Raw genomic sequence first — 27,781 nt, forward strand, 5'->3', positions numbered from 1 at the left:
TTCTCACTCTCTTGCACACCTGTGCCCCTTATTGCATCTTCCTTCGAAACTTTGCACTCTCCACCTTGCACCTTGGTGCCTATAAATGCAAAATGCAAAACATAGCAGCAAACGCCCAAACTACTGGCTTTGCCAATGGTTGTTTCTGTCAGTCATTGGCCATGCACCACCTTAACTACACCTCTATTTGTCCAATAGGGAAGCATTGCAATTGATGCAATTGCAAACACTGAGTAAAGCCAAAGTAAAACACACAGATGTGTGCCACTGCTGTGGTGCAGCATAATATCAGCCCAAACTATGCGATTCACAGTCTGCATGATGCGCATTACCCTCGGTGCACGACTATCTGATCATGCCTCTTCCAAGGAATCATCACCCAATATACAGCACTTTTGCATCTATCAAGAATCAGCCAAATATGAGAGCAGCTCGATACAGGATGGCACAACTAAAATCATGGCCTCCGTGCCCTTGATTTAAATTATAAATCATTTTCTGGCGAATCTCTTAAAACCTCTGTCCCCCGATTAGATTGCTCAACTCCTGTCACTCTAATGGATCTCTTGACATTTCTCACGTCTCCTAAAGTCCCCCCCACTTCAGTGGATCACTTAGATCTCTCTCATGTGCATGGATTCCTTATGTAAATGTCACTTGAATTATTTTCTTAAAGTCTCTCCCCGTTAAATTGATCTCTCAGCCTTCCCATGCTGCAATGCATCTACACTACAGTTGAAACTTCAATGGATCACTTAAAGGGCAACTTTCCTGAATGGATTCAAAATGCTGTCTCACATTAATTAATCCGTAAAGCTTCTGTGATCTGACTTAAATGAATCCATTATGTCTCCAAACTTTGATTGCTGCCATAAAGCTTCTGCTTCTTGATTGGATCACAAATACTCTTCCACTTGAAGGACCGTTAAAGCCTCTCCCCCTTAAACAGATCCCTAAAGTCTCTCCCACGTGTCCGTCTACATTGGATCCTCCGCTGCTGAGCTACTGAAAGCTTTTCTACCTGACGAAATCTCTAAAAACCCGGGATCCTTGAGAAGGCTGGATCTGGGGGAGCTTGTGAAACACCCGGGTGTTTCCACGGAAAGAGTAAGGGCCACCTGTGCAGCCGAGTATGCAGGAAATAGCAGTAGCATCAAAGCAGTCGCTGTGCACAGAGGGACGTTCCACCAAAAGAAATTCAATTTTCACATCAGTTATAGTGCTTTAGAACTGCCAGGCTATTATGCAAGTCTTGGCACTTAAGAGGTTAATCTTATGCCCTCTGGGACCTCGTAGATGACATGCCCATGAACTCATTACTCCACCCTCAATCTTAGGGTACAAACGTGAATACTTCAAATAGAAAATGAGCCACCTTTTTCTCCTAAATAACCCAACAACTTCCTGTCAAATGTCTTGCGAGCTTTCATTGGTTAATCCTTGAAGTGATGAATTGGTGTGCCAGGCAGATCACCATACATGCCCATGTGTTTGGTGGAGCCGCCCCTTTATCAAGGGAGTGAACACCTGCTCTTTGCATGTCCAAACACAGAAGCTGACAGCGTGGTCTTTCTCCACTAGCAGCAAACTGGGAGGGCTGTCCATATGGTGCTCTCGCCTCTCTGCCCTGCGACTCAGGGCCGATCAATGTATTGATCCTGCAGAGAGCGGTTTATTCATTAGTCATCTACACCTTGGAAGGCAGGAAGCCGAGAGATTGCAGGATCAGCGTGTCATGACCTTTCTCCTGGGCGCCTGCAGGGGCTCCAATAAGCCACGTGCAGCCTGCAGAATAGCTCAGCACAGCAGCTCCGAGCATCACATCAAGAATATGCTCTATTCCCGGAGGCCAAATGACCTAGAATGCTAGGGACGTTTTTCTGATGATGAATAGTACAAACTGTTGACCTATGTGTTCTTGAGATCTTCCATTGAAGGCCTGATTCTTGGAATGTTCAGTGTGGTGCAAAGTGATTTTGCGCTACAAAAATACACTTTGCACTCCTCTGTGAATCATGGTGTTTGTGGTGCAAAGTCAATTTTAGAGTGTACTGCAAATATACTCTTTGTATACACTAAATGGGCCTAATTCGCAGTGCAAAGAGTACTTTTGCATTGATACACTTTGCACCGCTCTCTGAATCAGGGTGTTTGTTGGCACTTTGCACCACTTTGCACTGCGCAAAAGATTCCATGGAATAGGCCCTAAATCGTCTCCTTAATATCTAGTTAATAAAAATGACATCAACAATAACAGCAACAATAATAATTTGCCTTTTAAGTACCACAGTTGACACCTTTGTTGGCTCTACATCACAGGCGCGTCTATTACCCAACTCGGCGGCTTGCATTCTATTGCTCAGCAGGATTACATGTTCGGTGAACCCACCCAGAATTGGACCCGTGACCGGCAGTATACACAGACATATTTGCAATTTCATAAGATGTCACCTTATGCCTCTCAAAAACAAAAGAATGAAAAACAACATACTTGCCGAGCTGAAGGACCATCCTGACATTTGCGACAGCATTAAATAAAGGAGGAACATTTTACAATGTGGCACACACGGAAATCGCAATCTTTCTCTCTTACTCTTTGGTCATTGTTTGTGCCTCAGGATACCTTGGCAATGACTCTCTTTTAGACAGACAGGTGTCCAGCTGCAACCTTGCCCTCCTCCCTCCAACCTGTGGGCATTCAAGCAGAGTGGTTAGCTGGTAAAGGCCCAAGCACTGTGATATGTGGTGCTTCCACCTCTCATCCCATCTACACCCGTTTGACAGCTGCCCCGGAGCCTACACTTAAGGGCAACAGGGGCCAGGCATATTGTCTGTTGAGCCAGAATTACTTGGTGCCATGCTGTGCCTACATTGGTTGACCTGGTAGGAGGAATGGACTGTGCCAATATCTTGGGCCCCAAACGTTGTAGTTGAACATGTCCACATTTCAGAGCTAAAGTAATACAGGAACCCACGTCTTCTGAGTGACAGAGCACATCTCTAGCCATGAGTCAGAGAGCAAACTCTGCATTATAGTCATACACTAAATTGCGTTGTTTTGAAGTATTAAAAACACTGTCAGAGTAACACCAAGCCATCTCTAGGCATTTCTGCCCCAATGGTCTCTTCCCAACCTGCTGGATCCAAGGATCTTCATCACCCTCTGCATTACCATACCTGGTCTGGTCTTATGTTGCTTGATCCTTGCACAAATTCCAGAAATATACTCTGACCCGGAAGTGGATCAACGACCTACAGTAGGTGGACACCACACATCTTGTGCCCATACCCACCACTGTGAAGATATGCATTAGCAATGTCTGGCCTTTCTGAAGAATAAAACATGTGTCCCAGAGGCAGGGCCTGGGGTGCAAAACAGCTGCCACACAAGTAACAGTAATTTAAGTAGGGTTGATGCAAAAGGTATGGTGACTTCTGGCACCATCTGTGACGAATCAACTCCCGGGGCACTAGTGCTCCAGGGATGAATGTCAGTTTCTAAACCTTCAATCAGCTCCACAACTCTAGTAAACCAGAAGGGATCCAAACAGTTTGGAAACACAAGCAAATTATAAACCTCCTTGTCCAATTTTGGCAACGTGGACGGAATGGCAGGCTTATCGCTGAAAGGCCGTGGATCGTTGGTTAGTTGCAACACAACAAACATACAATTTTTACCCAATGTTAAAAGGGACTGTCTAGTCAAGGTTGTATGACAATATCTACTTTATTATCATCATAACAGGCAGTTAGTTCTAGCACACTATGAAATACAACCCACCCTGTAAAGAAATGCTGAGGACAGACACTTTCAAAGAAAGAAAAGGGATGCACTATGGATACTGACAGGAGGGTAGTCGGAATAGTAAATAATCGCAACAGTTCAAGGATACTTGGTTTCAGCACAAAGGGAGCAATGGGTCGTAAAAGGTCTCTATGGTTTTCAGAGAAGGACCGTGGCACAGAACCACAATGTATCTTGTGCTTGTAGATGTTCTTGGTGCTCAACAGAGTCAAGTCAGTTTCAGGGCACTTTGCAGCTTCTGTGACAGAGTTCATGATGGGAGACAGCTGCGGGTATCAGGCGGCAGGCAATTTGGTGAGTGAAGCTGGACGGACGGCTGCAGGCTGGTCTACACAGGGGCTCGGGTCAGGATTGTTGTCTCAGTGCTGGTAGGGGGTTCTGAAGCACTGTTTGAGCAGTCTCAGATGGCTTTAAGCGACTGCAACGTAAAAGCAGTCAGCGGTGCAGTTGGTTGCAGCTCGAGGGGCTCGACTGGCTCAAAAATGTCCTTTAAAGCGGACGTCGGTAGATGCTCGTCAAAGGCACTTCTAGCTTCTTCACTGGGCTAGTGTCGTCCTTTAATGTGGACAACTCAAAGCTCAGGAGAGTGTTGAAGGCAGCTGCCTTGTCTTTGGTTTGGTTCAGAGACACTCTGGCACTTCCCACCTAGGAGGCTTGCTGCAGATCCTGGCAGGGCACGCTGTGTGCTGGCTGCGGACTGGTTCTGGAGCTGCTGAAGGGTCCTCTGGATTCGGTATTTCCCTCTGTTCCTTGGGAGATGTTTAGGGGAGGGATCTTGCTTCCCTCTTGGAGGCCCTGGCCTTCCTTCACTGGCATAAAACGGAAGCAGTGGTCGAAGTAGGCGGGAGCAGTTGGGAGCGGTGCTCCTCTGCTTTTTTTAATTAAGCTTCATGCTTGCTATACTTTTATTTTAAAAAGAACCCGTTCTGGAACGTTTTCATTTTAAAATAAAAGTATAAGAAGTTGTTAAAACTTGCACTTCAGTGCACTGCATCAGGAGTAGGTGGGAAAGGTGGCTTTAATCCTTAGCATGCCCCTTAAGAGGAGCGAAAGGTGGGTGATTACAAAGGGGAGTGTGCATAAAGCTGCATGCTGTGGGGGACAATGAATAAAGCTAATGGGGGTTGTTTAAAATGCATTTTGCATTTTCTTTCACTGTGTTTCTTTCAGCCTTTACACACTGGTGGGGTAGTATAGAGGAAAGGCGGGATGCAGTTATGGGGTTTGTATTGCATTTGGGAGGGGGCGTGATGATGGGGTTTGTGGGAGGTGGGTCATCAGGGAACATAGTTCCACCACTTCTTTTCGTACACTTCGACCACTGGGTGTAAGGCAGACTGTACCTTCAGCCAGGGTACAATGCCAAGTTCTTCTTGTTACTCCTTGCAAAGTCTTCATTTGATTTGTCAAAAGAGTGGCTCGGCCCTCTTTTAAGGCCAAATGGACCACAGGGATTGGTGCAGGCTAAGCCTACCTTAATGAACCAGTCCTGGGTCCCCGCCAACAATATGCATAAGGTCATAACTAGAGTGCTTTACAAGAGAAAAGGTAAAAGGTGAAAACATTTAATATAAAGTCACACCCGATGGAGCTCTCTGTGGTTCCTGATTAAAGCGGCAGGTCTCCCTTAAAGCTGCGGTGAGACCAGCCTTTCTGGCTCCGTCAAACCACATACTCGTACCTTGTGAATGGGATCCTCCTCCGGGGATGACTAATGTAAATACGCAATCCCAGACATGATATTTTACTGTCAATCGATACTGAGGGGAGTAGCTGGCTTTAGGTTGACACAGTGCATATACAAGGGTATGTGGGTTCCCTGTCTCCTTTGTTAGCCTCTGCAGCCAGGCCCCATGTGGGCCTGTTTGAATTAGTTTCTGATTAGTATGCAAATTGCTGCCACCAGCTAGAGGCCCCAACAAATGGACAGGACAGATCCATGGAGCCTGTGTTAGTTAATTAGACTGGCCATGGCAGGGGGCAGGTGTGTCCCTCCCCCTTCTGGAGATGTATTGTGTACTCCTCCTGTCATATCCCAACTAAATATGACAGAGGGGACTGTGCTTGTAGTCGCTGTCCACATGTCTATGCGTATGTTCTGCGGTGAGCATAGGAAAGATGTGTGCGGATTAGACTCACATATTTTCCGGAGATTGATTTACCATCATCAATTTCATTTAATATTTCAAAAAAGCACAGGTGAGAGCACACCCACCATGTGAATGGTCGAATTCTTCACACCATCATTCTTGTCAGATAGCATAATATAGCACTATATGCACTGGCATCTCAGGTAATGACACTGACTTCCTTTATCGAAAGGATGCACTTGAGCTCTCCAGCCATGCAATACTTGGGGACCGATTCATGGAATTTTCTTGCACCGTTCATCCCTTCTTGCTTTCAAAGTACACAGTCAAAAGCCCTATCACCTGTTCTGGTGTTGCAGCCAATCACGAAAGGACATCCTGAACATTCACAAAATCCTTGTTTTTCTTAAATATCCTATGCATGGTTCTCTGGAAACTAGAGGAAGCAGATGGTAACCAAACTGTGTTCTCTTGAATTGATATGTTCTCCGTGGTGTTAAAGTCGGTTTTGCAGCCACAGTGTATTTCTGCTCAGAAAGCTCCCTTCATTGAAAGAGTCTGCTATGATAGAGCAACATGCTGAGTAAGATGGACCATGTGAACAAGAGAAGCCCTGCTTGCCCATGCCCACTGAGGTAAAGGCCCCAGAGCCGAGGAAAGGCACACTCTTCAGCCTCCATCTTGAATAGATGAGTAGAAGCAGAAACACACAGGATTTGAGCATTTCATGGCCCATTATACTTAGGGAAGGATTAGACGTCTCAAGTGACTCAATCCTAATGGGTGTCTAACAGGAAAAACGTACGTTTTATTGTGCACAACAACCCCAGCTTCTTTGATGTCTGCCGAGCTGTATTCGCTTGTGCGCACCAATATATTGCGCTATTTGGTGGCTTGGCAAGGTATTGCCTAGAAAAAACGAATTCCATAATAACGAGGCTGAAAATGCCGAATTTGTTGACTGAATTTGTTTATATTTTGACAGTTTTTTTGCCATAAATAGATGGTTGGGGGGGGTTGGATAAGGGAATATAAAAAAGGCTGGGACATGGGGGGCGGGGGCTGCAGGGTTCTCCCCCTGCATTCAAAAACAAGTGCAAACATTTTCTTTTTTGAAATTCGATAAAAACAAATTCGCCATTTTGAGCCTCGTTATTTTAACGTAGATCCCCTTTACAGTACACTACCGTGTGCTAGAAATTGGTGAAGTGTGTGCTGAACAGATTGACCAAACAGTGAATCTAATGCTAGGGAATGGAAGCTCGATGCACTTGTATGTGAGGCGGGTCATGCATGCAGCACTGGACAGTGCATGAGCCATATCAGTCCAATGGAGGAAATGTGTACAGGGTCAAGCTGTGTGTTGGATATTGACTGAGATTCTCAGTCGTGGTAGTAAGTAATGCATGAATGCAATTATCATGATGCAGTGCAATGTGTTAGCAAGTAAACGGCAAATAAACCTAATGTTTTGAGAAAAAGAATCCATTGTGCAAATTCATGGTTCAAATCCTGCGGCTCCTCACATTACAGGGCCTGCGGTAGCAGCCCTGTAGTTATGGTCAAGTTGCGTAACTCATAGGAAGAGCACTTTTTGGGCGGCTTATAACTTTGCTCCCCCTGGACGAATCCTTACTAAACTTTGCAAAAAAAGAATATTGCCCTCTCTGAAATGTTTTGACAAGTTTGGTGAGGTTTCATCAAGAGGGAATTTGGGGGGCAAAGACGCAATGGAAAAACGTTTTTGCTCACGTCTACAGCCCAAACCACTGGACGGATTTCCACCCAGAATGCGGCAGGAGCGGCGGCTTGGTCCCAAAAGCGTGCTTTTGTAGATTTGGTGTATCGCAGTAAAAACCTGTTAAAAACACAACATTGCACTTGTCAAACTCATCAAACAATCTCTGGGGACGGGGGGAGATGATGATGGGATATGGCCGTAAGAAGCCAAAAAAACAGGTGTTTTTCACCCCCAAAGTCTGCAAACAGTGCGGATGTTCGGGGACAGCCCTGTGATATTCGCAAACACTTGAGATGTTCGGAGCCATCTATGCCTATTTCGGCATTACTGGGTTGGTGAAAAGCAGTTTTTGGATGGCTTAACTCTTTGGCGCCACTCAATGAAACTGCATGACATTTTGGAATTTTATTCCAGACATGATTCCGAATGGTTTATAAAACTGTGAAACTGTTTTGAATATTGTAAAGGCTTATAAATGTGGTGCCATTTGACGAATCCACACAGAAGTTTGCAAAAAGATTTTAGATCTAGATATACATGTATTTGTAAAGTTTGGTGGGATTTTGTCAAGAGGAGGCTAAATTAGAGGGGGGGTTTAACATTGCCGTTTGATGAATGTGGACAAAAGTTTTCCGAAAGATTATAGACCCAACCGTGAATGTTTGTGTAAAGTCTGAATGGATTTTGTCAAGTGGTGGCTAAGTTATATGACTATTTTATGTACATACATTTTGACACTTTTGAAAAAATAAAACATGGGCAGATTTCCAGCAAACTCGTGTAAGGAGCATTGGCAAGGGCCTTACAGCATGGTTTTGCAATTGTGCCTGTGTTTTATTTTTTGACAAGTGATATAATGTAGGTTCAAAAAGTAGTGTTATACCTTTGGTGACTGAGGTATAGCCTGTGGCCATGGTCAGTGTCCAGATTGTCTTGGTCATGGCATACGGTCATGACCCGGACAAAACCTAAGGGTTCCCGCCTTAGTGCTAATGGCTCCCATTGCAGGGGCTGGACTGGGGGATAATGGTCCGGAGCCCTCGTTATCCGCCCTCGCTTCGCTTGGGCCGATAACAAGGGCTGCCGGGCTGTTATCCCCTGTCCACTCCCTGGAACGGGGGATGAACGCCACATTATTCCGATTAGCATAACACATCTTGTTGAGTCTATGTACTTTACTGAGAAATGCAAAGTAGATGGAGTCTATAAATTTTCTTTTTTTTTTAGTTCTATTTTTTAACTGTGAAAGGTGGTTCCTAAAGGAACCTTTCTTTTGTTTTTGTATGTCTTTTGTTTTTGCAGGAGAGGATAGAACATAAGGTGGGGAGGGAAATGAGGGAAGAGGCACCAAGCACTAATATGGAGGGGCAGGTGGACAGGGGAATGTTGCACCTGTGTTACTTCTAAGGTAGGGGGCAGAGTTTCTCATGTTCCTTGATTATAGCTTCAAAAGCACTTCAAAATTGCTTCCCCCTGCAGAGTGATGTGTTGCAGTATATGCAGAGGACTGTTGTCTGTCTTCGAAAGATATTGATCAACAGCCTCTTTTATTGTTTGCAGGGTAGCTGGTGGGATTTTGTGCCCCACAGAAGTAGGCTGTGTGGTTACAGTATTGGTTCAGGAAGATGATGTGGAGGAAGCCAACCTACTACTTGCTAAGAAAGGTACAACCTTTCTGAGAGCATTGCAGTGTTTGGATTTGGTGTGGCAGCGCATGGCGGTGGTGCCGTAGGAGTACTGTCCAGGTAGTCCGCTACTGATTACATCTTTCACTTTGGTAGCTTTAGCCTTTGGTACATTTCCAACAGTGGTAAAGGACTGCCCCACCCATGATTCTCTCTAGGTGCTAGAGGTAGGCACTTCCTCTACCTCATCTTCTTGGTCCTCTTCATTGTCTTTAGAAGTACTGCTATGTTGTGTAGGTCCTCCAGCTGGTGGTGCTGGTGGCTCCTGTGGAGGATGGATGGCAATAGCTGTTATAATTTCTCAGATAAATAGCAGTTTTGCTAATATTATTATGTGCTTTGTACTAGATTGTTAATGGATAACGAGTAAGAATAGGTGTAGGAGCTTTGCAAGGGTACATTTTGAGCTTGAAAGTTCCTAGATCAATAGAAAATGCAGTTCTGAACTGTCCTCGAAGCACAGACCCGATCGTGAACTGCAGACGTGTTCTCTGACACATCAGCATGCCGCACGTGAGCGCATGGTCACGTGGCACTGTCAGGAAGGTCTGCGATGACGTCAGATGTTCGCGGACATCGATAGATGCAAAAACAGTGGAAGAAGTTGCAAAAATTGTTCTGAAGTGTAAAAAAATGATGCTAGATGGTGGGAAATGGCAGAGTTTTAAGGTGAAACTTTGTAAATTGGACAAAAATGTTACTATATTGGGGTAAGTATGATATTAGTAACTTGTAGGAAAATAGCATGCACTGGTAAGAACGTTGTCTTTGATGTCCTGGGTGTTAGTTTTAGCAGTGCAAAGTGGTGGCGCGTGCTATGGTTGCTTAGGTTACCATAACTGGCAAATTTCTGAGGTTTTTCGGTTTTACTTGCAACCATAATGTCCCTTTAACAATGTTTGTCATTGATATTTATACAGGTAACTATGTGTTGTGCCAAAGGTATCAGGAAAAAAAGACTCAGACGAGCCAATGTACGCAATATGTCCTGCAGGTGTAGCTTTCTAAATCAGCTGCCAATTGTAATATGCATAGAATATGCCACACTGGCCTTAATTATGAAAAGGGGGAGTTCACATAAAATTAGTTCTACCACCTGCCAAAGACACATTCATATGGTAACTTCCTTGTGCGGTAATCAAGGGGAAAATGTGATAAATGCAATAATTTTGAGGTGAGATTCATCATGAAAAGCCCCCTGCGCTGACATTTTCAAACCTCTGCTTTCCTTGCACAATCCTTGAACTGTGTACAATGATGTTGTGTACACTGACAACCTATGGGCCATACCTGCATATTCAGTATAGATTTAATATTTGGTTTTTGCACTTTGCCATAATTCTCATTAGCACCCCAGAATTCCTGATTGTCCAGTAAGGATGTTGGGAACGCGGGCATTATTTATAGGGGCAAGCTCCTGTTTCCCACATTTTTTCAGCACTGGATTCCAGCACTATTTGTCTGCCTCCCTACTCACTGTCTCCTTTCTTTGTGTCCCTCTCCTTAGCCTCACTCTTTACTCCCCGCCTTCTCATGGCACAACCGCTCTGCCTCACCTCTTTGCTGGTCGGGGCTGGCGCCATTACCCCTTCCATCTCAACTCACAGCTGGCACCACACGCCACTGCACAGAATAGGTGGCACGTAAACCCAAATGCAGTGTCTGCTTCAATTAGTTTCTAATAGATTTCTATGCCTTTTCTACACCCGCGGTGGATGCTAATCGTGATAATGTCCTCAGGCACGGACATATTGTCTAGTAATGGCCGATCGATAATGCCCTTGCTCCGCTTCGGATATTACCAAGGCATGGTGGGCTGATATGATATGGTACAGCCCACTCCAATGCCATGATCCCGAAATTAAATGTGTTAGTGACCATTCGTATCAGGAATGAGGGAATTGGTGAATCCCCTCCCAAGTTCTCCAACATCCTCATTCTTTTCTCTTGAACTTAGGTCACAAAATAGGGGGTCCTGCTGTGATTTCAGTGCTGTAACCATGTCTTCTTTTAAACAGTCTCCCTCTTTACCATACTAATATCACCCGCATTTAGAGTGCAACATTCTTCCACTCATTTGTAGACCCAACTGGACACAGCTGTTGCTGGGCTGTTCTTCTGATTGGGCATGTGCATGAAGCTGGGGCTGCCTCCCCGTGAGGTTGCACATGGCCATCTTAGTCGCTTGGGCCATTTCATGTCAAAGCCTTCACAGTGGTGGTAAGACTCACCATATGGACCTAACCAGATATAATCTCCTTCATGCGCTGCCCAAGAGTGCTCCATAACTGTGTGCCTTTGCTTAACCCCCTTCTGATGAAGTGTCTTATTTTACAGAGACATGCTCCTAGGTCCAGGGCCATCTAAAGCAATGTTAGGGCACAGGGCATGCACAACTTTGGGCCCTCCCCGCTCCCTCGAACCAAAGCAATTAAGGGCTCCAGAATATCAGGTTGTGCCCCCTTCATCGTGATCACAACACATAGCTTGACATGTTGCCACACAGCGATTAAAATAGCCAATGGTACTCCCTTTCAGTCCCATTACCCTCTTCATTCTTGCTGCTACAAGAATAATAAATAAGTCGCATTTCAAGGCCAACATCAGCAGTCCACGACAAGGCTACTTGTGTTCTAGCATATGTACAGGACACTCTTCATCATTAGTAACCACGAGGACGGTACACCAGTCATAGTATACATTCAGGACACAGATGATATGTATACGGTGTACATAATCCAGAAGAGACAGACGACTCAGATTGGCTCCCTCACAGAATGCAAAAATGCTCGAGCATGGATACAGGCGACCAGTTGGAAGCAAGGAGAAAGATACAACTACCATAGCATACATAGCGGATGAAGGTTAGAAGCTACCAGGAAGGTACAAGTCGCTGTGCTGTGCAATATGTCAATGCTCGCTATTATTATAGAGGAAGCAACACTATAGCCAGTGAAACCATGAGTAAAGCGGTTCTGAAATTCATACCTTGAGAACAAAATCACTCTGAAGAGCGTCAATTGTGAATGGTTTAGGGACCGGCAATGTTGACAGATTGGTAATGCAATATTAAAAGAGATGCCCAGGATTACACATTGGTTAAAAGGTGAAGCTGGGATTTGCGCCCACTCTGCAATTGCTACACTTTACCACTTGCTTTTCTGGTACGTACCATGACCTAAAATAACCCCATTTTATGTATCTGACTTGGAAAGTTGACAAATCACATAACCAACATGACAATGTTGAAAACAAAATGCAATAGAAGTATATTATGCAACATGGGAATGATTCTAACCTCATTGTCTCCATCGTCAAGGGAGGTAAGTACCAACATACTAATTGATGTGATCCTAAAAGATTACATCTGGGTTTCTATTTTGTATTTTAAAGCTTTCAATTGGGCCAAAGCATAGGCTTGTGAAATCGTTATTTACAAACATGCACAAAAAACCTTTCAGTTGTACAAAAAAGGCAACCGTTTTTTGTGCCAAATGTGTAGACCTTTAAATATGCTTGCCAGAGGCCTGTAATATCTGATCTCCTCTCTTCTGTCTAGAACCCCTTCCACTGAAACTAGAACCCCTTCCACTGAAATGGCCTAAATAAAAAGTCGGATCAGTTACTGAAGGGGCTAAAATATACCCATAGCATGTGAGAAGCCAACCTTTTCAAAGATGACAGTGCAGTAATGTCAGTGAAATCAGATATTTTGTCCAGGATTATTGTATAATCTGCTGGCAAAGCCAGGATCGAAGCAAGAACGCTTTGGTTCCACAGTCTTGAATTTGCATAACTAATCACCTCTCGGACTAACACTTTATAGTCTTCATTGGAAGTGGCTGTCTAGGTTTGACAAGCCTCCATCTGAAGAAACCAATTTCTAGACCTTCTTCATCCTGAAGCTATATTAATTTTTTATAGCAACCACTACCTGGTACAGGTACATTGCTGATAATAGCACCTGTTGCGCTACAAAACAACGTGCACTTACATACAGATTTATCAACTTCAAACATAGGAAAGGCTGAGTTGGCCTTGCTGGAATTTAGTATTATAATCTTGGAAATGAACACAGATCTCTGTAATTAGTGCTTAACACACCAAGCTATCGTCTGAACCAGCGCGGCATTTGTCAGTATGCATTTCAACTTTGGCTAATGCACATGATCCATATAATTCCCATAGAAAGGTGAGAATGCTGCAGTTGTGCCCAGTGAACACACAAACTATGTGTAGGACAGTGAACACAGAAAGCATTAGAGGAGGAAATGACCAGAGCAGAATGTGCTTGTCAACAAAAGGCAGGCAAAAGGTTCAGAACCTCAGCAGCATGCCATAAAATATCTTGGCGTGTGCTATTTAAGTTTTGTAAACAAAGGTAACTGACTTCTTTAGATTAGGCAGCCTAGTGGGGAAACCCTCCAAGGTGGGAGCCCGGGGAAAGTGCCCCTTTTACCCTCTCATAGAGACATCTCTGCCTGTGTCCCGGTACTGCATGTCTGCAGAATCAACTGGTCTCTTGTGATGCACTTTGTGACAATTGGGATAAGTGCTTACACATTGATTTGGGAGGTAGACTCTTGAGTAGAAGGAACTCATTGCCTTCCGCTCTCTGCCCTAGCGTACTGGAATACGATCCCGGTCATGATAAGGACCGCTACAATGCGCCTGCACTTCAGAAAGGGACATTAAACCCTGCTTTTTAGTGGACTGCCCATATGTGACTTAGGACCACTGTCCCCGAATTACCACCGTTCGTGGTTTGTCTTTTAAATGTAACCAATGCAGGGACAGCACGGTTGCTCCCGAGCTAGGTCTTTGCTTCATAAAACACAAATAGACATTGGGCCTCATTACACGGTAGGCGGTAAGGGTTTACCGGTACCGGTATTTTACCGGTACCGGTAAACCCTTACCGCCTTACTACGAGGTCCCTTTGTGGGTTGGTACATTAACGCCTGCTTTTAGCAGGCGTTAAAAAACAAACCTGCAAAGGGACCGGGGTGCTAATTACAGTACCGCAATTTGCGGTACCGTAATTAGCGCCTTCCCCATTCCCATTATGCCCTATGGGGCAAAAATGGGAATGGGGAAGGGCAATGGAGGAAGGAGGAATTACCGCCTTCCCAACCTTGGAATAGGGCGGTAATTCCCCTTTCCTCCAAGGCGGTACCGGTAAATTACCGGCATGAACCATGGCGCTAATAGCGCTATGGTTTACCGCCTACCGTGTAATGAGGCCCATTGTCATATGGCTTGGTTGATAGATTCAACTGTGATAAGTGTCCGGGAAGAAAGTAGCCTGGCAAACACAATTCGTCAAAAGGTTTATGGCCTCATCACCAGTTTGGAGGTAACGCGAATATAAGCAGAGTTTGCTAAATAATGCCTATTTTAGGCTTCTCTTCATTACAGGCGATATTTCCCTCTGTCGGTATTGCCAGGGAAACCCACTACCAGTAAAAATGCCACTGCATTACAAAGTGGTAAAATCGTCCAATTTCAAATTCCACCTAATATATGGAGTAGGTTATTATGTTCAATACAGGGGCAAACAACGTTTTCAATAGGTACAGTGGAAGGGCGTTAAAAAGTGAGCATCCCTGATGCCCTCCTTCTTACCACCTTACGCATGTAATCCATAAAAGAGTCATAATGTATCTTTTTGTGCATTAAGAAAATGTAAAGTAGTCTTATGAACCACTACTGACCACTATACATTCCACCCTCAAAATGATGGGAAATGAAAAGAATTATAAAACGTAATTGGGCAGATTTCCAGGGATACCTTTGGCGATAGGGGTAATTACCTCTGGGGTGGGGGGGTACTGACGCAAATAAATATGCCCACCTTGCAATGAGGCCCTAAATCCTGAGTGCATGTGGTTGGCGCATGAGTTTTGAGGGTGTTGCACTACCAACAATCAATTGTCTCAGGGAAAGAAATGGCTGAGGTGTGACTGACCTTATACCACCCCTGACTCTTGGTATGCAGTGATTTCAGCGACAACAATTTCAGAGAGGGCCTTTTCAACGAATTGAAAACAGCTAAACAAAACACCAATTCTTTTTAAAAATATACATGGAGGGTGGGTAAGGGGATAAAATGGGTGGGGAGGGGTTTGGGACGGGCTTAAACTCATGGGGAAAAAGGGGCCTTGAGGGGAGACCCTCCAATAGAAAAATAAAGAATTATTTATTTTGCTGTTTTTGTTGATTTAAAAAAACCCTTTCTGTCCTATTTCACTACTTCAGGCGGCCTCCTAGGTCTAGTGCACTTAACAGATTCAGACACTATCCGTCTTCTATCAACAACCAAGCTGTTAGGATTTGCACTTCACAATCTGTCGGATGCCCATATGGCTCGCCTGCCCAGTCAGTACCAACCACAAACAACATAGAGATATTCATTTCAACACACAAGTGACAGGTACCTCCTACTCACATCCATCAACACCAAAGGCTTCTGCGTCTGCCTTCTCACTATCTGACTAACACAGCGCACCGGTCTTTATTACAGAGTCATGCGCAGCTAGGCCAACGTTATCGGCAGACGGGCGCCAATAATATATAATCCCACTTTACATTACATTTCCGCATGTATGCCCTCCAGCAGGCATCAGCTGGACACTTCGGTTCACAACAATAATGTATGCCACACATTCACAATCTAAAACCCAAGAACCCCAAAGCGGCTCTCTTCCCGTTTTCCCGCCTGTTTAGTGGCTCTGGTGCAGAGCAGGCCAGGATGGGCACTTCTATGGAGGAAACGGGTGCGTCGGGGGGGGATGCAGGGGGGGTCCTGGCTTCAATCCCCATCAGTTCTTATTTTTTGACAACTAGTGAAGATGGTACTGCTTTGAAGGAACACATGTAATAGCGCTTTTTGAAATTATTTCATTGATATTGGATTTTCCCTATTAAATAACTTGCAACAAGCATTCTCATCCTAGCATTACAACATTTCCCCCACCAGCCTTTTACATCTTCAAGAACCTCTGCATTCAGACGCGCGATATAAATGCAACCCCCAGGATCACTCCTCTGCTTTCAAACAGAGAACCTTTCGATGGAAATGTTTCTGGTCCAGAAATCTGTAACAAGAGCTTTTCCCACTGCTTGTATTCTGAGACCTTAAACTTCTTCCATTGTCTCATGCAGGGTTGGCCTTAAATCAGGGAAGGCCGGGCGATTGCCCGGGGTGCCATTAGCCCCCCAAGACGCCATTAGCCCCCCGCCATGCCAGCTCGGGGAAGCCTATGAAGGGCTCCCACGAGCTGGCGTAGTGGGAGAAGGTGCGGCAGGCACCCAATTGTTGTTAAAGGCGCCTGTGGCGGCGGGGGGCATTTAATAACAATCATCAGCACCCTATTGAGATGATTAACTCCCTGCTCTGACGCGGGGGCGCAGTGATTTTGATTAGAATAAGGCGCTCATGCGTAAGCATGAACACCCTAGTCCAGTAATTAAGTCCTGCTCAGGAGCCGCAGAGGGGAGCTAACGCTACTGCAGTCCGTTTCTTCGGCTAGCATGAGCGCCCTACTCCAGTGATTAAGTCCTTGCTCAGGCTCCAGAGAGGGGAGTTAAAAACAAAAATTGTAGATAAAATAAAATGTTTTCTTAAACCAACCGGCGGCTGCCACCACTAAGGCCATCACTGGTCTTGTGTGTATCGTCCTTGCGTTCGCTAACGCTACTGCAATCCATTTCTTCGGCTGATTGGGGAGTGTCATTATCACTTGCTTGAGAAATCATAGCCTAGTTAAGTCCTGCCCATACAACACTGCATTTGCCCCAAGGTGTCTTTGATACATACTTGGTAAAAGAAAGGATGGGGACAGGCTGCAAAGACTGGCATTAACTTCCTTGCTTGAAAGCAGACTTAGTTAAGAGGCATTCGGTGCTGGGCAGGTTGCTGCTGTTTGCAAAGCTTTCCTCTACCAGTGTGACAAGCAAGTGTCTAGTTTAGTTGGACAGGTTTCTGCCATTCTTCCAATCGGTTCATTGAAGGAAAAGTGCTCAAAAAAAAGCAAGGACACTGAAATCATAGGCTGAAAAGCAGTAGAAGGCTGTATTGGGGATGTCTGGTCAAACTAGCCCACTTGATCATTTTTTATAGCAAAAACCATCAGCCACATGCTTTCTTGGGGGGATAGTAGCCCGGTAAACCGAATTAAAAGCTTGAGTGAAGCAAAGGTGTTTAATGAGAACTACAGTCTGCTGGAAAGTCAGCCTGTAAGGTGCTTATACCTAGCATCACCTTGTCATCTGGTCCAGTGAGGCAATATTTCTTTTTAAATTGAGAAAGAGTGTGCTGCTGCGTCTCAATTTATATAAAAAAAAAAACAACTTCAGAATAAGATGGCCGCCGAGGAAACACAGATAGTGAACTACTCTTTGTGAAGTGAGACAAGGCTGGTTGGCAGCCAAGTGGTTGGGAGGAGGAAAGTGTCAGGTGGTCAGGAAGGGGTGGGGAGGAGCGGGGATGCAGAGGTACAGGAACAGGTGGTGCAGGGAGACAGTGCAGAGAGGGGATCCGGGGTGTTGGAGGTAGGTACTAGCAGAGAGAGGCTGTGCACTGACGGGAGGGGCGCCAAGCCCATCAGAGGACTACAGGTCCATATTACGAGATAAGGCGCATGCTCCAAGACTTCTAAAACGTTGACAGAGGGCCTCATTACGACCCAGGCGGTAAGTTACCGCCTGGGTCGTACCTTTACCACCATGGCGTAAACTACGTTTACGCCATGGTGGTCGGCGGACTTACCGCCCCATTCCGAGGTGAGTGGGGCGGTAAGTCCCCATTAACCCATTTACCCTTCCCCATTCACATTTTTGCCCCATAGGGCATAATGGGAGTGGGGAAGGCGTTAATTACGCCACCGTAAATTACGGTGGCGTAATTAACAACAAGGTCCCTTAGCGCCATGGATTTTAACACCTGCTAAAAGCAGGTGTTAAAACCTCCATGGCGCTAAGGGACCTCGGAATCAGGCGGTAAGGGTCGGCGCTGTTTACGCCGCCGTAAACCCCTTACCGCCTGGGTCCTAATGAGGCCCAGAGTCTTTGACGTCACCTCCTGGGGGCTAATAACTCAGTCTGCTTTTCAATGCTGTGAACGGAGAGAGTGGGATCACAACACTGTCAAACTGTGTTAGGTAGTAAATAAAACAAGAGAAGCTCTGCCATAAAGACCAGAAACTGCCTTCCTCGGCTACTGCATCCTACATGCGTGCGGTGTAGAGGCTTCTGTATAGTCCACTGTCTGTCGTGTTCGTAGAGAGCTGCACATTGGCAACTTCTTCACTTTCTAAATGCTATATCCTCCTGCGGTGACATCATAGCAGGTGCTTATGAAAGATTCAGAATCAGCTGCTGTGAATTCATAGCAGGGGAATGTAGCATTTTCTCGGCCAGATATTTATATCTTCTCCTTTTTGAGTTTCTGCAGCTGAAGGTGAAGGGGGAACCTGTTTCTGTTATGCTGCATATAGTTCCCTCATTAAGCGCTTCGAGGCCATAACCTAGGGCAGGAGGCGCCATCGAAATGCAAGATGACATAACTAAACACCTGCAGACAAGCCTGGTCCATGGTGACCGGGAAGTGGGTGGAAAAGTGATGCAGGGGAAGATGCACGACATAACAGCTTTCAACTACGGTGTGTATTTGCCCTCGAATTTCAAGTGACCTCATAGACAGCTCAAGCTTTGCTCCCTTTGTATATCAGATGCCATTCAGAGCCCCTAAGGGAATTTATCACAGTCTTGGGAGGATAACTCAGGGACCAGGGAGCTAATACCGGGCCCGCTATTTTCAGGCCCGTTATTAGCTCCTTCCCCATTCCCATTGAGCCCTATGGGGGCTCGAATGGGAATGGGGAATGGTTTTCAGAATGGGGACTTACCGGGTCCTCCAAGGTTGGAATGACCCGCTCAATCCCCATTCTGACTACCCGGACTCAGACATGGGTTTGGAGGCCCGTGCACCATGGCTACCTCCAACCTTGTAATGAGGCCCAATGTCTTGGAATGCCCCAGCCTGCGTATGTCTAGTGGTCTATGCAAGGCTGGGGGCGTTTTGCAGCCACATGCTTGGATGGCCAATTGGGTGTGCTGTCTGGGATACAGCATGCACATTTCCGTAAGGTGAACTATTCTGTTCATAACCAAGATTGTGGGCATCACGGGGGGCAGTATTTCCATACCCAGTGCTCACACATGAAGCAGAACTCGGGAGAGGGACTGATTGACACCGCTTCCATCTTCCTGCCCGCATGCAGAGTATGTGGATATCCTGACCCAGAGAACTGGCAGCGCCATGTCTTGAGGTGGGCTGATTGAACTTTGTTTATGCATGTGTATGTATATGCAAGGGGTTGTGTGTGCATGCCGAGTGGGGAAAGGATTTGGGAAAGTAGAGTGAGCAAGTTGCCAGAAATGTCTTTTAATGACAATCCTGATATATTTTGTGCACTGGCTGCAAAACAACGTGTTACAGGACAATGGCTGCCTAAACTGACAGTTTACATAGCCAGCATGATGGTCACTTCTTACAGAGGCAACACTGGCATTATTGGTTACATTGCTCATGAGTATTCTTCCACTGGCAATCCTGGAATATATTAGCACAGCCATTGCAAAAATGTCTCCTTACTGTGGCGTTTGTGGTATTATTGGGTACAGCCAACATGAGTTTGTCATTACAGTGGGAACTATGGCATTATTGGACACAGTCAACAAAAGTGTGTTCTTACAGTGCCAACAATGGAATATATTGGCACAGCCATCAGTAAAATTTATTTTTCCGGTAGAAAAAAATACTAGCAAGTATTGTGCACTGAGGTTCCATGAAGTGCTTAACAGTGAAATTGCTGCAATATATTATGGCCGAAGGCATCATGAAAATGCATTGGGAAATGCCCCTATGTACTGTCAGTGACCTTGCATCTATTGAAATTGATATTGAAATTGTTATGAGTTAACCTACAGAACCGACAAAAGTGTGCTGTAACATACAATATTTTAATCCATTGTTTAAAAAAAGATTTTTGGGGGAAGAGACCCCCCCAAACCCGCTTGGATGGTTGGGGCTCCCCAGTTGAGCTCATTCTCTCAAGCAACTAAGCACAAAATATTTACAGGCCCCAGTGAAAACTCTCATCACAACCTCTGAGCCAAATGTATACTTCGGTAGGGGAAAAGCGGCTACATTTGTGATAAAGATGACACCCTATCAATGAGGGTGGGGACCTCTCTTACGCAGATTTTGCGCACATCTCCTAAATACCTCTTTTTCACTTCCCAAGCCATCCTGAACTAGTCATCCCACAGCGGTCTGCTCACAGCTGAATATCCCTAAGTTGCAGTGTACTCTATATCAGAGATTTAAGATCCCTTCCCCAACCTCTGCTCTTTCCCACTTTGGCTCATCTAGCAGACATACTCGCCCCCCAAAAGAGATTCAAGTACGTCTATATGGCAGAGTATGACCACCTCACAAGGGAGCAAGTCCGGTGGCTGTGTGGGACTGAGCCTGCTCGCCACTCTTACTTACCTTGTGCTTAAACGGTGTGAAGAGAGATAGACATCTGGACAGAATTAGGCAAAGAAGTAGGACACATGTAAATAGCTGACTGTATTTCAATGCCGTTGTACAATGCAGCATGTAATGCAGTCGCTAGGAAATATTTCGGATACGGGCAATTCCGGCCTGGAAAAAACCAACTAGCCTGCCTGACCTTTCAGCGTTGTACACATCCCCCCCCCCCATGCATCACCTGCACAACGACACGCAGCACCTACTTACTCAACATCCCGTTTGCGGATTGGCTTCCCAGAGGCCATGACTTCAGCCACCTTTGAAACGATGGGGTCATAGTTGATGCTTGCCACAGCGATCACCTCTTCATTCCTGAAACAAAGGTCAAGGAGATGAACACAGTTTTAGGCATCAGATCATCCGAAGGCAATGTTATCGCACCACTGTACCAGTTAGTCGCCATATTACAGTGAGGCCGGCTCTCCCAACACCACATGCAAAACGTAGAGCACCAAAGGAGGCCAATGTTGACTAATTCTGGATGCTGCGGAGAGCACCTATCAAAATCCCTTGGTGAGATGTGGACGATGAGAAGAAAGGGAGATGCGGTTCAAATGCGCCTCAAAAAATGTTAGTGTTTGTACTATGTCCAGGTTTGTACACATCCACAGAAAGAATTGTGGAACGGGTTACTTGGTTGTTTTTTCGGAGTGCGTACGCTTTAGGAAATGCCGACATTGTTGTGAGGGTTATGCAAAAGGCAATTTTACTTCCAGATTTGTTAACATTTGTGTGCGCATTAGAAATAGCAGAGGGGTGTCCTCCACCATGGTTCCCCCACTCGCTCATGGAGGAAATTGGTGACGTAAGGTTGAGCCGCTGGGGGAAGCGGGGCACGGAATGCTCAGTGTGTGAAGAAGAATTTACTCTAGCCTCAGAAGGGTATTATGATCACCCATTGTCACATCAGAATGGGGGAACAATCCTCAGGCAGGGCCCATCCAATCATGTGTAGCCGATGCAAAGGGACGGCCAATGGGGTGTAAAGTTCAGGATCCAGAGGGGAATGGGGCAACGTAAACTGGTAAAGATGCAATCAAAGATGCCGTTCACACTAACCTTTTGAGTGTGGATTCCAAATTCTAGGCCCCTCGATTTATATTTGTTATTAGAATCAACAAAAGGGAAGGTGGGGCCGACAGCTTCATTTGGCGTACTTTGTCAATGTTGACGTCTTAAACATCTTACGTTGCATGTGAACATTTTACACCAACCCACACCCAACACCAGAGTAAGACAAAGGAGGACATTGTCCAAAGACAGAACCCACAACCCTAAAGGAAAGAGCAAAGAGAAAACTTCTCACCACTTTCATGAGTCAATCTGCAAAATCTGGAATGGTTTAGGCTGACCGGCAACACCAGATACCTTTACCATGTACTGTAGGAGTTGCTGAACCTGTTTGCATCTTCTGGCTCCGAAGCAGGCGGTGTCAGAGATGATGCTCTTCAGTGGGAAGTATGTTCATTTGCAGCAACCAGGACATGCGCTAAACAAAATACCATTCTTCCAAACTACCACAAGTCAAATTCTTCTTTCTATTACAACACACTGACTCCGGTATTAAGCATTTCTTTCATTACTCAGAGCCTCATCAGCAAAGAAAAATAGCTGAACACTAACAATGTTTTGAAAGGGAACCGAAAAAACATTTGTTGTGTTAGAGTGTGGGGTAATATGCCGGTGCATCCGTCCAATGGGAGTCAAATGCGAATGGGGAGTAATTGTTACCGGCACCCGGCAATGAGGAACTACCGGGTCCACCGGGGCTGGAATGCCCCGGTGAGTTCCCATTGCTGGGTGCCGGTAAAAATACGACCCTGGCGGCAGCCGTGCCGGTTTTACCGCCAGCTTCATAATGAGGTCCATTCTATGTAAAATTATCTCATAACTATGAATGAGGGATATCCCAAAAATCTGACATGTTTCCGGCCCTTGAGGCCTGGAGTTGGACACCCCTGATAACTCCTAATGTGGCATTAAGCACCTGTTCCAGGGGCTGCAACGGGTGCTAACGACCCGACGGCCTTAAAGGCCTGAGCGACCTAGAATGTTAACACCTGTTCCAGCCCTTGGAACGGGTGCTTAATGCCATTAGCACCCCGGGTTACCCAAGCGGTAACCCGGGGTGCTAAAACAAAAAAGGATTTAATTCATTGAAGGGGACACGCAAGCCGTCCGTTCAATGAATGAAATTCTTTTCGAAGATGGCTGCCATGGACAGGGATAGCGGGGCTCTTAGGAGCCCCTCTTCCCTTTCCATGGCAGCTGGAGAAGCAGGGAAACAGCTCTGGCGGCAGCCGGGGCCGCCACAGCAAACAGGTAAGTGGGGGTTGGAAAAGGGGAAACTGACAAAAAAATAAGGGAACGGAGGGGGCAGGGGGGAGGTGGCGCCGGGCAGAGCCGGCCATCAGGCGGTATGGAACGCAGGCTTGCACCAGCGGTTCAAGTCAGTGTTCCTAGCCACCTGATTGGCTGGCACCCCCTGCCAGGGTGCTAATGGAATTGCCATTACTTCAGCAGAGAATGTTGACTACCTGGAAATCAGGTTGAAGAGGAACGGATCCTGGAATGATCATTTAACTAAAAGCAAACTAACATTAACATTAAAGAGAACATGTGTGGCAATCATTTACTCAGAGTTAAGAGTGATGTTTCCCGCTCCGGGTGGATACAAAGCTACGGGGCAGACAGGCAGACAGGTGCACATTTTGGAGCAGGCATCTGGGATCACAGCATATTTGGAGCGTTGTGAAAACATCTTTTTGAAGAATGTATTTTCCTTAATTATGGGAACACCAAACCCAACACTCAAATTGGAATTCGGCTTTATGGGCATGGGTGATGTTGCTGGCCTTAAGCCGTTTTTATATTTTGGCTCAGAATGTGGTAAACAGCAGAATTAGGATTTCATCACGAATTGGCCATTATCCCAGTGGTGATAGCGCCGAAAATAGACGGAAAGCTGAAGATTTACCTTTACGCCCAAACCCGGGATTGAGCAGAGTGGTAATGCTGCGGTAATAGCGTTACCGCCACATTTTGACAGCTCCCCCCACCAACTGATGAGGCCCTAGACACTTACAGAAATGCGCCTGTGGAGGTGTCTTGGCTAGCTCGGGAGGAGCATCACGGCCACGGTTCACACATGCAAAGCACATATTAGCCACTTTAAATGTGAGTTGCTGGTGCGGAAATCCAGTTGAAATGGCACAGCAAGCTCCAACTATAGTTCAGGCAGCTTCCTCGACTTGGGTGCTTCGGAACATGACGCGGACAATCCCAATGGGAACCCACTGAAAAGAATATGCAGCGCGAAACTGGATGCCTGGCTTTGAAGTACACTTTGAGGAGAATGAGCCATTCACATCTCAGCAGTTGTATCACACATTTTGTCTCGGCAACTAACGCTGGCCAAACAGAAACTCTTAAATGTGGCTTTTGTGCCACGCTATAGGAAGAAGCAATGCATTTTCTGTTTGTATGTCCCTTGGATCATAAAATCCGAGAAAAACGTCACGTGGCTCAAACCAGTTCTGAGAAATAACCACGTAAACTGTACAAAAGGCGTGCCCAAGTTGTGTACGTTTGGTGTGGAGAGCCATCTGCTTCTGCCAGTTTTCTAATTAGGGCTTGCAATAAGGCACCGCTTATCTCTAAAATGGCGCCATAGTCCGACACGGTTATCTAGGATGCCCCAGCATTTTAGTAAGGGTAGAATTGCTTGCATTTTAATATGCCACGTGAAGGTTGGCAATGAGCCGCTGGGCAAGTAAACGTCGGTGGTATGTATACCTATGCTGCCCACAATCTGTCATCGAATGTACATGTTCTTAGAGGAGAATTGTGCCGAGGCTTTGTATATATCTTAGTTTTCTGTTTTTAAAGAAATGGCTATCTATATATATATGATGGATTTGGCTCCTTCGTGAGGTTTTCTGGTTGGATCTTAGGTTTATGGACTAATATTTGAGTAAGAATATTTCTGATGATGGCGACTATTCGAATCATAGGTGTTCATTGGTTGGAGTGTTTGCCCAGTTGTTTATGGCACTCTATAAATTAAACAATTGCCAGTTACAGCCCTGTTAATAATTTAGCTCTGCACCTGGCCTACTGGCTTACCTATGCATTCACAATTCAGCACTCTTTGTATTCTTCCCTATTGCAATGATTGCGTGACTTCTGGGGTCGTATATCTTTACAGATTTCAATGTTTGACCACCATCTAGGCCAGTGGCGCTGCCATTACTGCCGTCAATCCTAATATTCCTTCCCTGCATAGTCAACAGGGAACAAAGCAAGTCTCCAGAGCAATAGCACGAGGAGCTGGACTACAACCATACTCATAAGACACAATCCTAACACTAGCCCCTCACACCTTCATGATATGCCCTCATAATGAGGGTGATGGATGCAGGTAATATTAATCACTTTATTGACTAGACGGGCATACACTCCATGAAGGATTCGATCAGTACCTTAGTCTGATAGTTTCTTTGCACTGTCATTAGTTGTCATTATTCCCCTATGTCTTCCACAGTGGTCACTAGGCCATAGTATCCTCACGTGATGACTTATTGATCATTTAAATCTGTCATAATCCACTGCCAACGTACACAGCTACTTCCGGCCCCACGTACCCTTCAAAGCTGTTGCGGGTCCGTTGGTACCTTCCATAGCCCTACCTAGGCCAATCCATAGAATGCTCTATTCCCCCGGGACTGTCCATCACTGTCACTGTACCTTGGCACCTGCCATAGCTCCGGCAATACCATTGGCACCTTCTATACCAATTGCTAGGCCCTTGGAAAACGCCATTGTAGTCACTAGGCCCCTGGTACCTTCCACAATCACCACAAGACTTTTGGCAGCTCCCACAAACATCATGAGAACTTTGGCAACTTAGAACAGGGTCACTCAGGCTGGTATTAGCCTGTTTGACCTAAAGAAATTGACCCAATGACAATTAAGTCGAATTTTGCATGGGTCATTTAGCCTTCGGGGCAATTTGGTCGCATGTATTACAAAATACCAGCCATGGAGAGTGGGGGTTGCAGGGTTTTCCCCGTCCCCATTTTTGATATTTTGCAATTTTGAGGGTGCAGGGGTGTCCCTCGCTGCCTTAAAATTGGAGGCTGGGAAAAACAAAATAAAAAAACAAAAAAAACCGCATGTGCTTTTAAACAAACCCTCAGGCTTTATAGTTACCAAACAGTTGAGAAGGCTTCGCACCTCCACACCTGTCAACAGTTCTTTCAGTAGTCCTTGGTAGCTCACAGACCTGTTGTAAGTTCTTTGCAACATTGCCGACTGGCTCTAGGCCCTGATATCCTTTCACACGGTCACCTTGTTTTATTGGCTTCCAGTATGATCTCTACATTTTGACATTTGGCCTTTCACAGCTGGCATTTCGTTAGTACATTTATGAGTCGATTAGTAGTGGAGTGGAAGAGAAAACAAGAATATTAATGATAACCAACAGCCAGTTCTACTTGAAAGCTGGTCAGAAGTGAGCGCAGGGTTACCACCTCTGTCAACAATATCACAACATGTTCAGAGAAATAATGGCCCCGGAGTACTTTCCAAAAGGCGTTTCAACATCACCAACCCGGGCTGGCTCTGAACTGGAGATCTTGCTGTGAGGGATGGTCTAAGGGTGCATGCTCATGGGATGAGAGGTCGCTGCTGAGCTCTGAGCTTCCACACATCCTTTCTGTCAAACAGTGGGGGTCATCATAAGGTTGGCGGTGCAGTAGAAGTGCCAGTAAATCTGGTACTGGCCCTTTGAACTCACCGCCAAACTACACTTATAGTAAATAATGTATTACCGGCACTAGTATTATCTGTGTGGGTAATACCTGTAATCCCCAGGACTCCATTGAATGGGGGTTTACTGCTCTTTCCGTCGCCTGTAATATCCCAGTGATACCGGGATATCAGGCAGCCAAAATGGTAGGTCAGTTTGCTGGTGTCCCGCCAGTAATACCGGCAAGCTTGTAATGACCGCCAGTATGTAAAGTGATGATGTAACCACATCACAAGAAGAGAACATGGTCTTCCATTCCCAGCAAATGAGAGATATACACTGGGCCTCATTACGAGTTTGCCGGTTCGGATACAACGGTACCGGTAAGCTTACCAGTACCATTTTATCCGGACCGGCAAACTCTGATTTGTGCTCGCAGGTGCCTTTCATTCCCGCCAGGTCTGACCTGGCAGAATGAAAGGAACTCGCGAGCACAGCATTTCGGGTGCCTGGGCATCTGCCTTCCCCATTCCCATTGAACCGTAAGGGGCTCAAATGGGAATGGAGAAGCATTTTTTCTTGCACCAAGGAATGGGCAAATAGCGGGTCCGGCAAGGCCGTAATGACCCGGTAATTGCCCATTTCTGGGCGCCGGAAAAATGCAACTCTGGCGGCAAGGGTTGCAATGAGGCCCACTATGTGGATCTTTGTGCCCAGAAAAGCATAGATGAAAGGCAGAATGTCACAGGAGCACCTATACCAGTTGGGTGAAGAATGCAGAAGAAGGGTTCACCATGCCCATGAGTAATGAAGTGCTGACAAGGTCGCATACAGTGCACATATGGAAGTGCTACTATTGGTGCAGGCAAGTCTACACTATATGGTTATTTCAATGAACAGCCATTGGGCTGTTAGAAAATACTATTTAGGGGGAATCTGCAATGGAAAACCTGCTCAACTATATTGTCACAGCCGGATCGGGCCGTGAAAGAGCACATACTTGGGGCACTGTGGGAGATATTTAAGAAAATAAGTGCAATATGGCAGGTGAAAGATCTGTGCACATTTGGACATTAGACGTAAGAGAAGTCAGGTCAGTAGCATCAACT

General features: G+C 45.7%; 1 protein-coding gene across 5 annotated transcripts in view; it reads right to left on the bottom strand.

Moving 5' to 3' along the window:
* AIFM3 (AIF family member 3) overlaps positions 1-27,781 on the bottom strand; it is a 479,089-nt gene that overhangs the window by 16,465 nt on the left and 434,843 nt on the right. For 2 of the 5 annotated variants that reach the window (XM_069619126.1, XM_069619123.1), the window contains one exon: positions 21,131-21,235. In XM_069619126.1, coding sequence (XP_069475227.1) covers positions 21,131-21,235 — 105 coding nt within the window. Of the gene's footprint in view, positions 1-2,491; positions 2,513-21,126; positions 21,236-27,781 lie in introns of those variants that run through there. The other 3 variants (XM_069619127.1, XM_069619125.1, XM_069619124.1) reach the window with 2 other exon arrangements.

This window comes from Ambystoma mexicanum, chromosome 10 (genome assembly GCF_040938575.1).
Source record: "Ambystoma mexicanum isolate Mex_15411 chromosome 10, UKY_AmexF1_1, whole genome shotgun sequence".
Classification (NCBI taxonomy): domain Eukaryota; kingdom Metazoa; phylum Chordata; class Amphibia; order Caudata; family Ambystomatidae; genus Ambystoma; species Ambystoma mexicanum.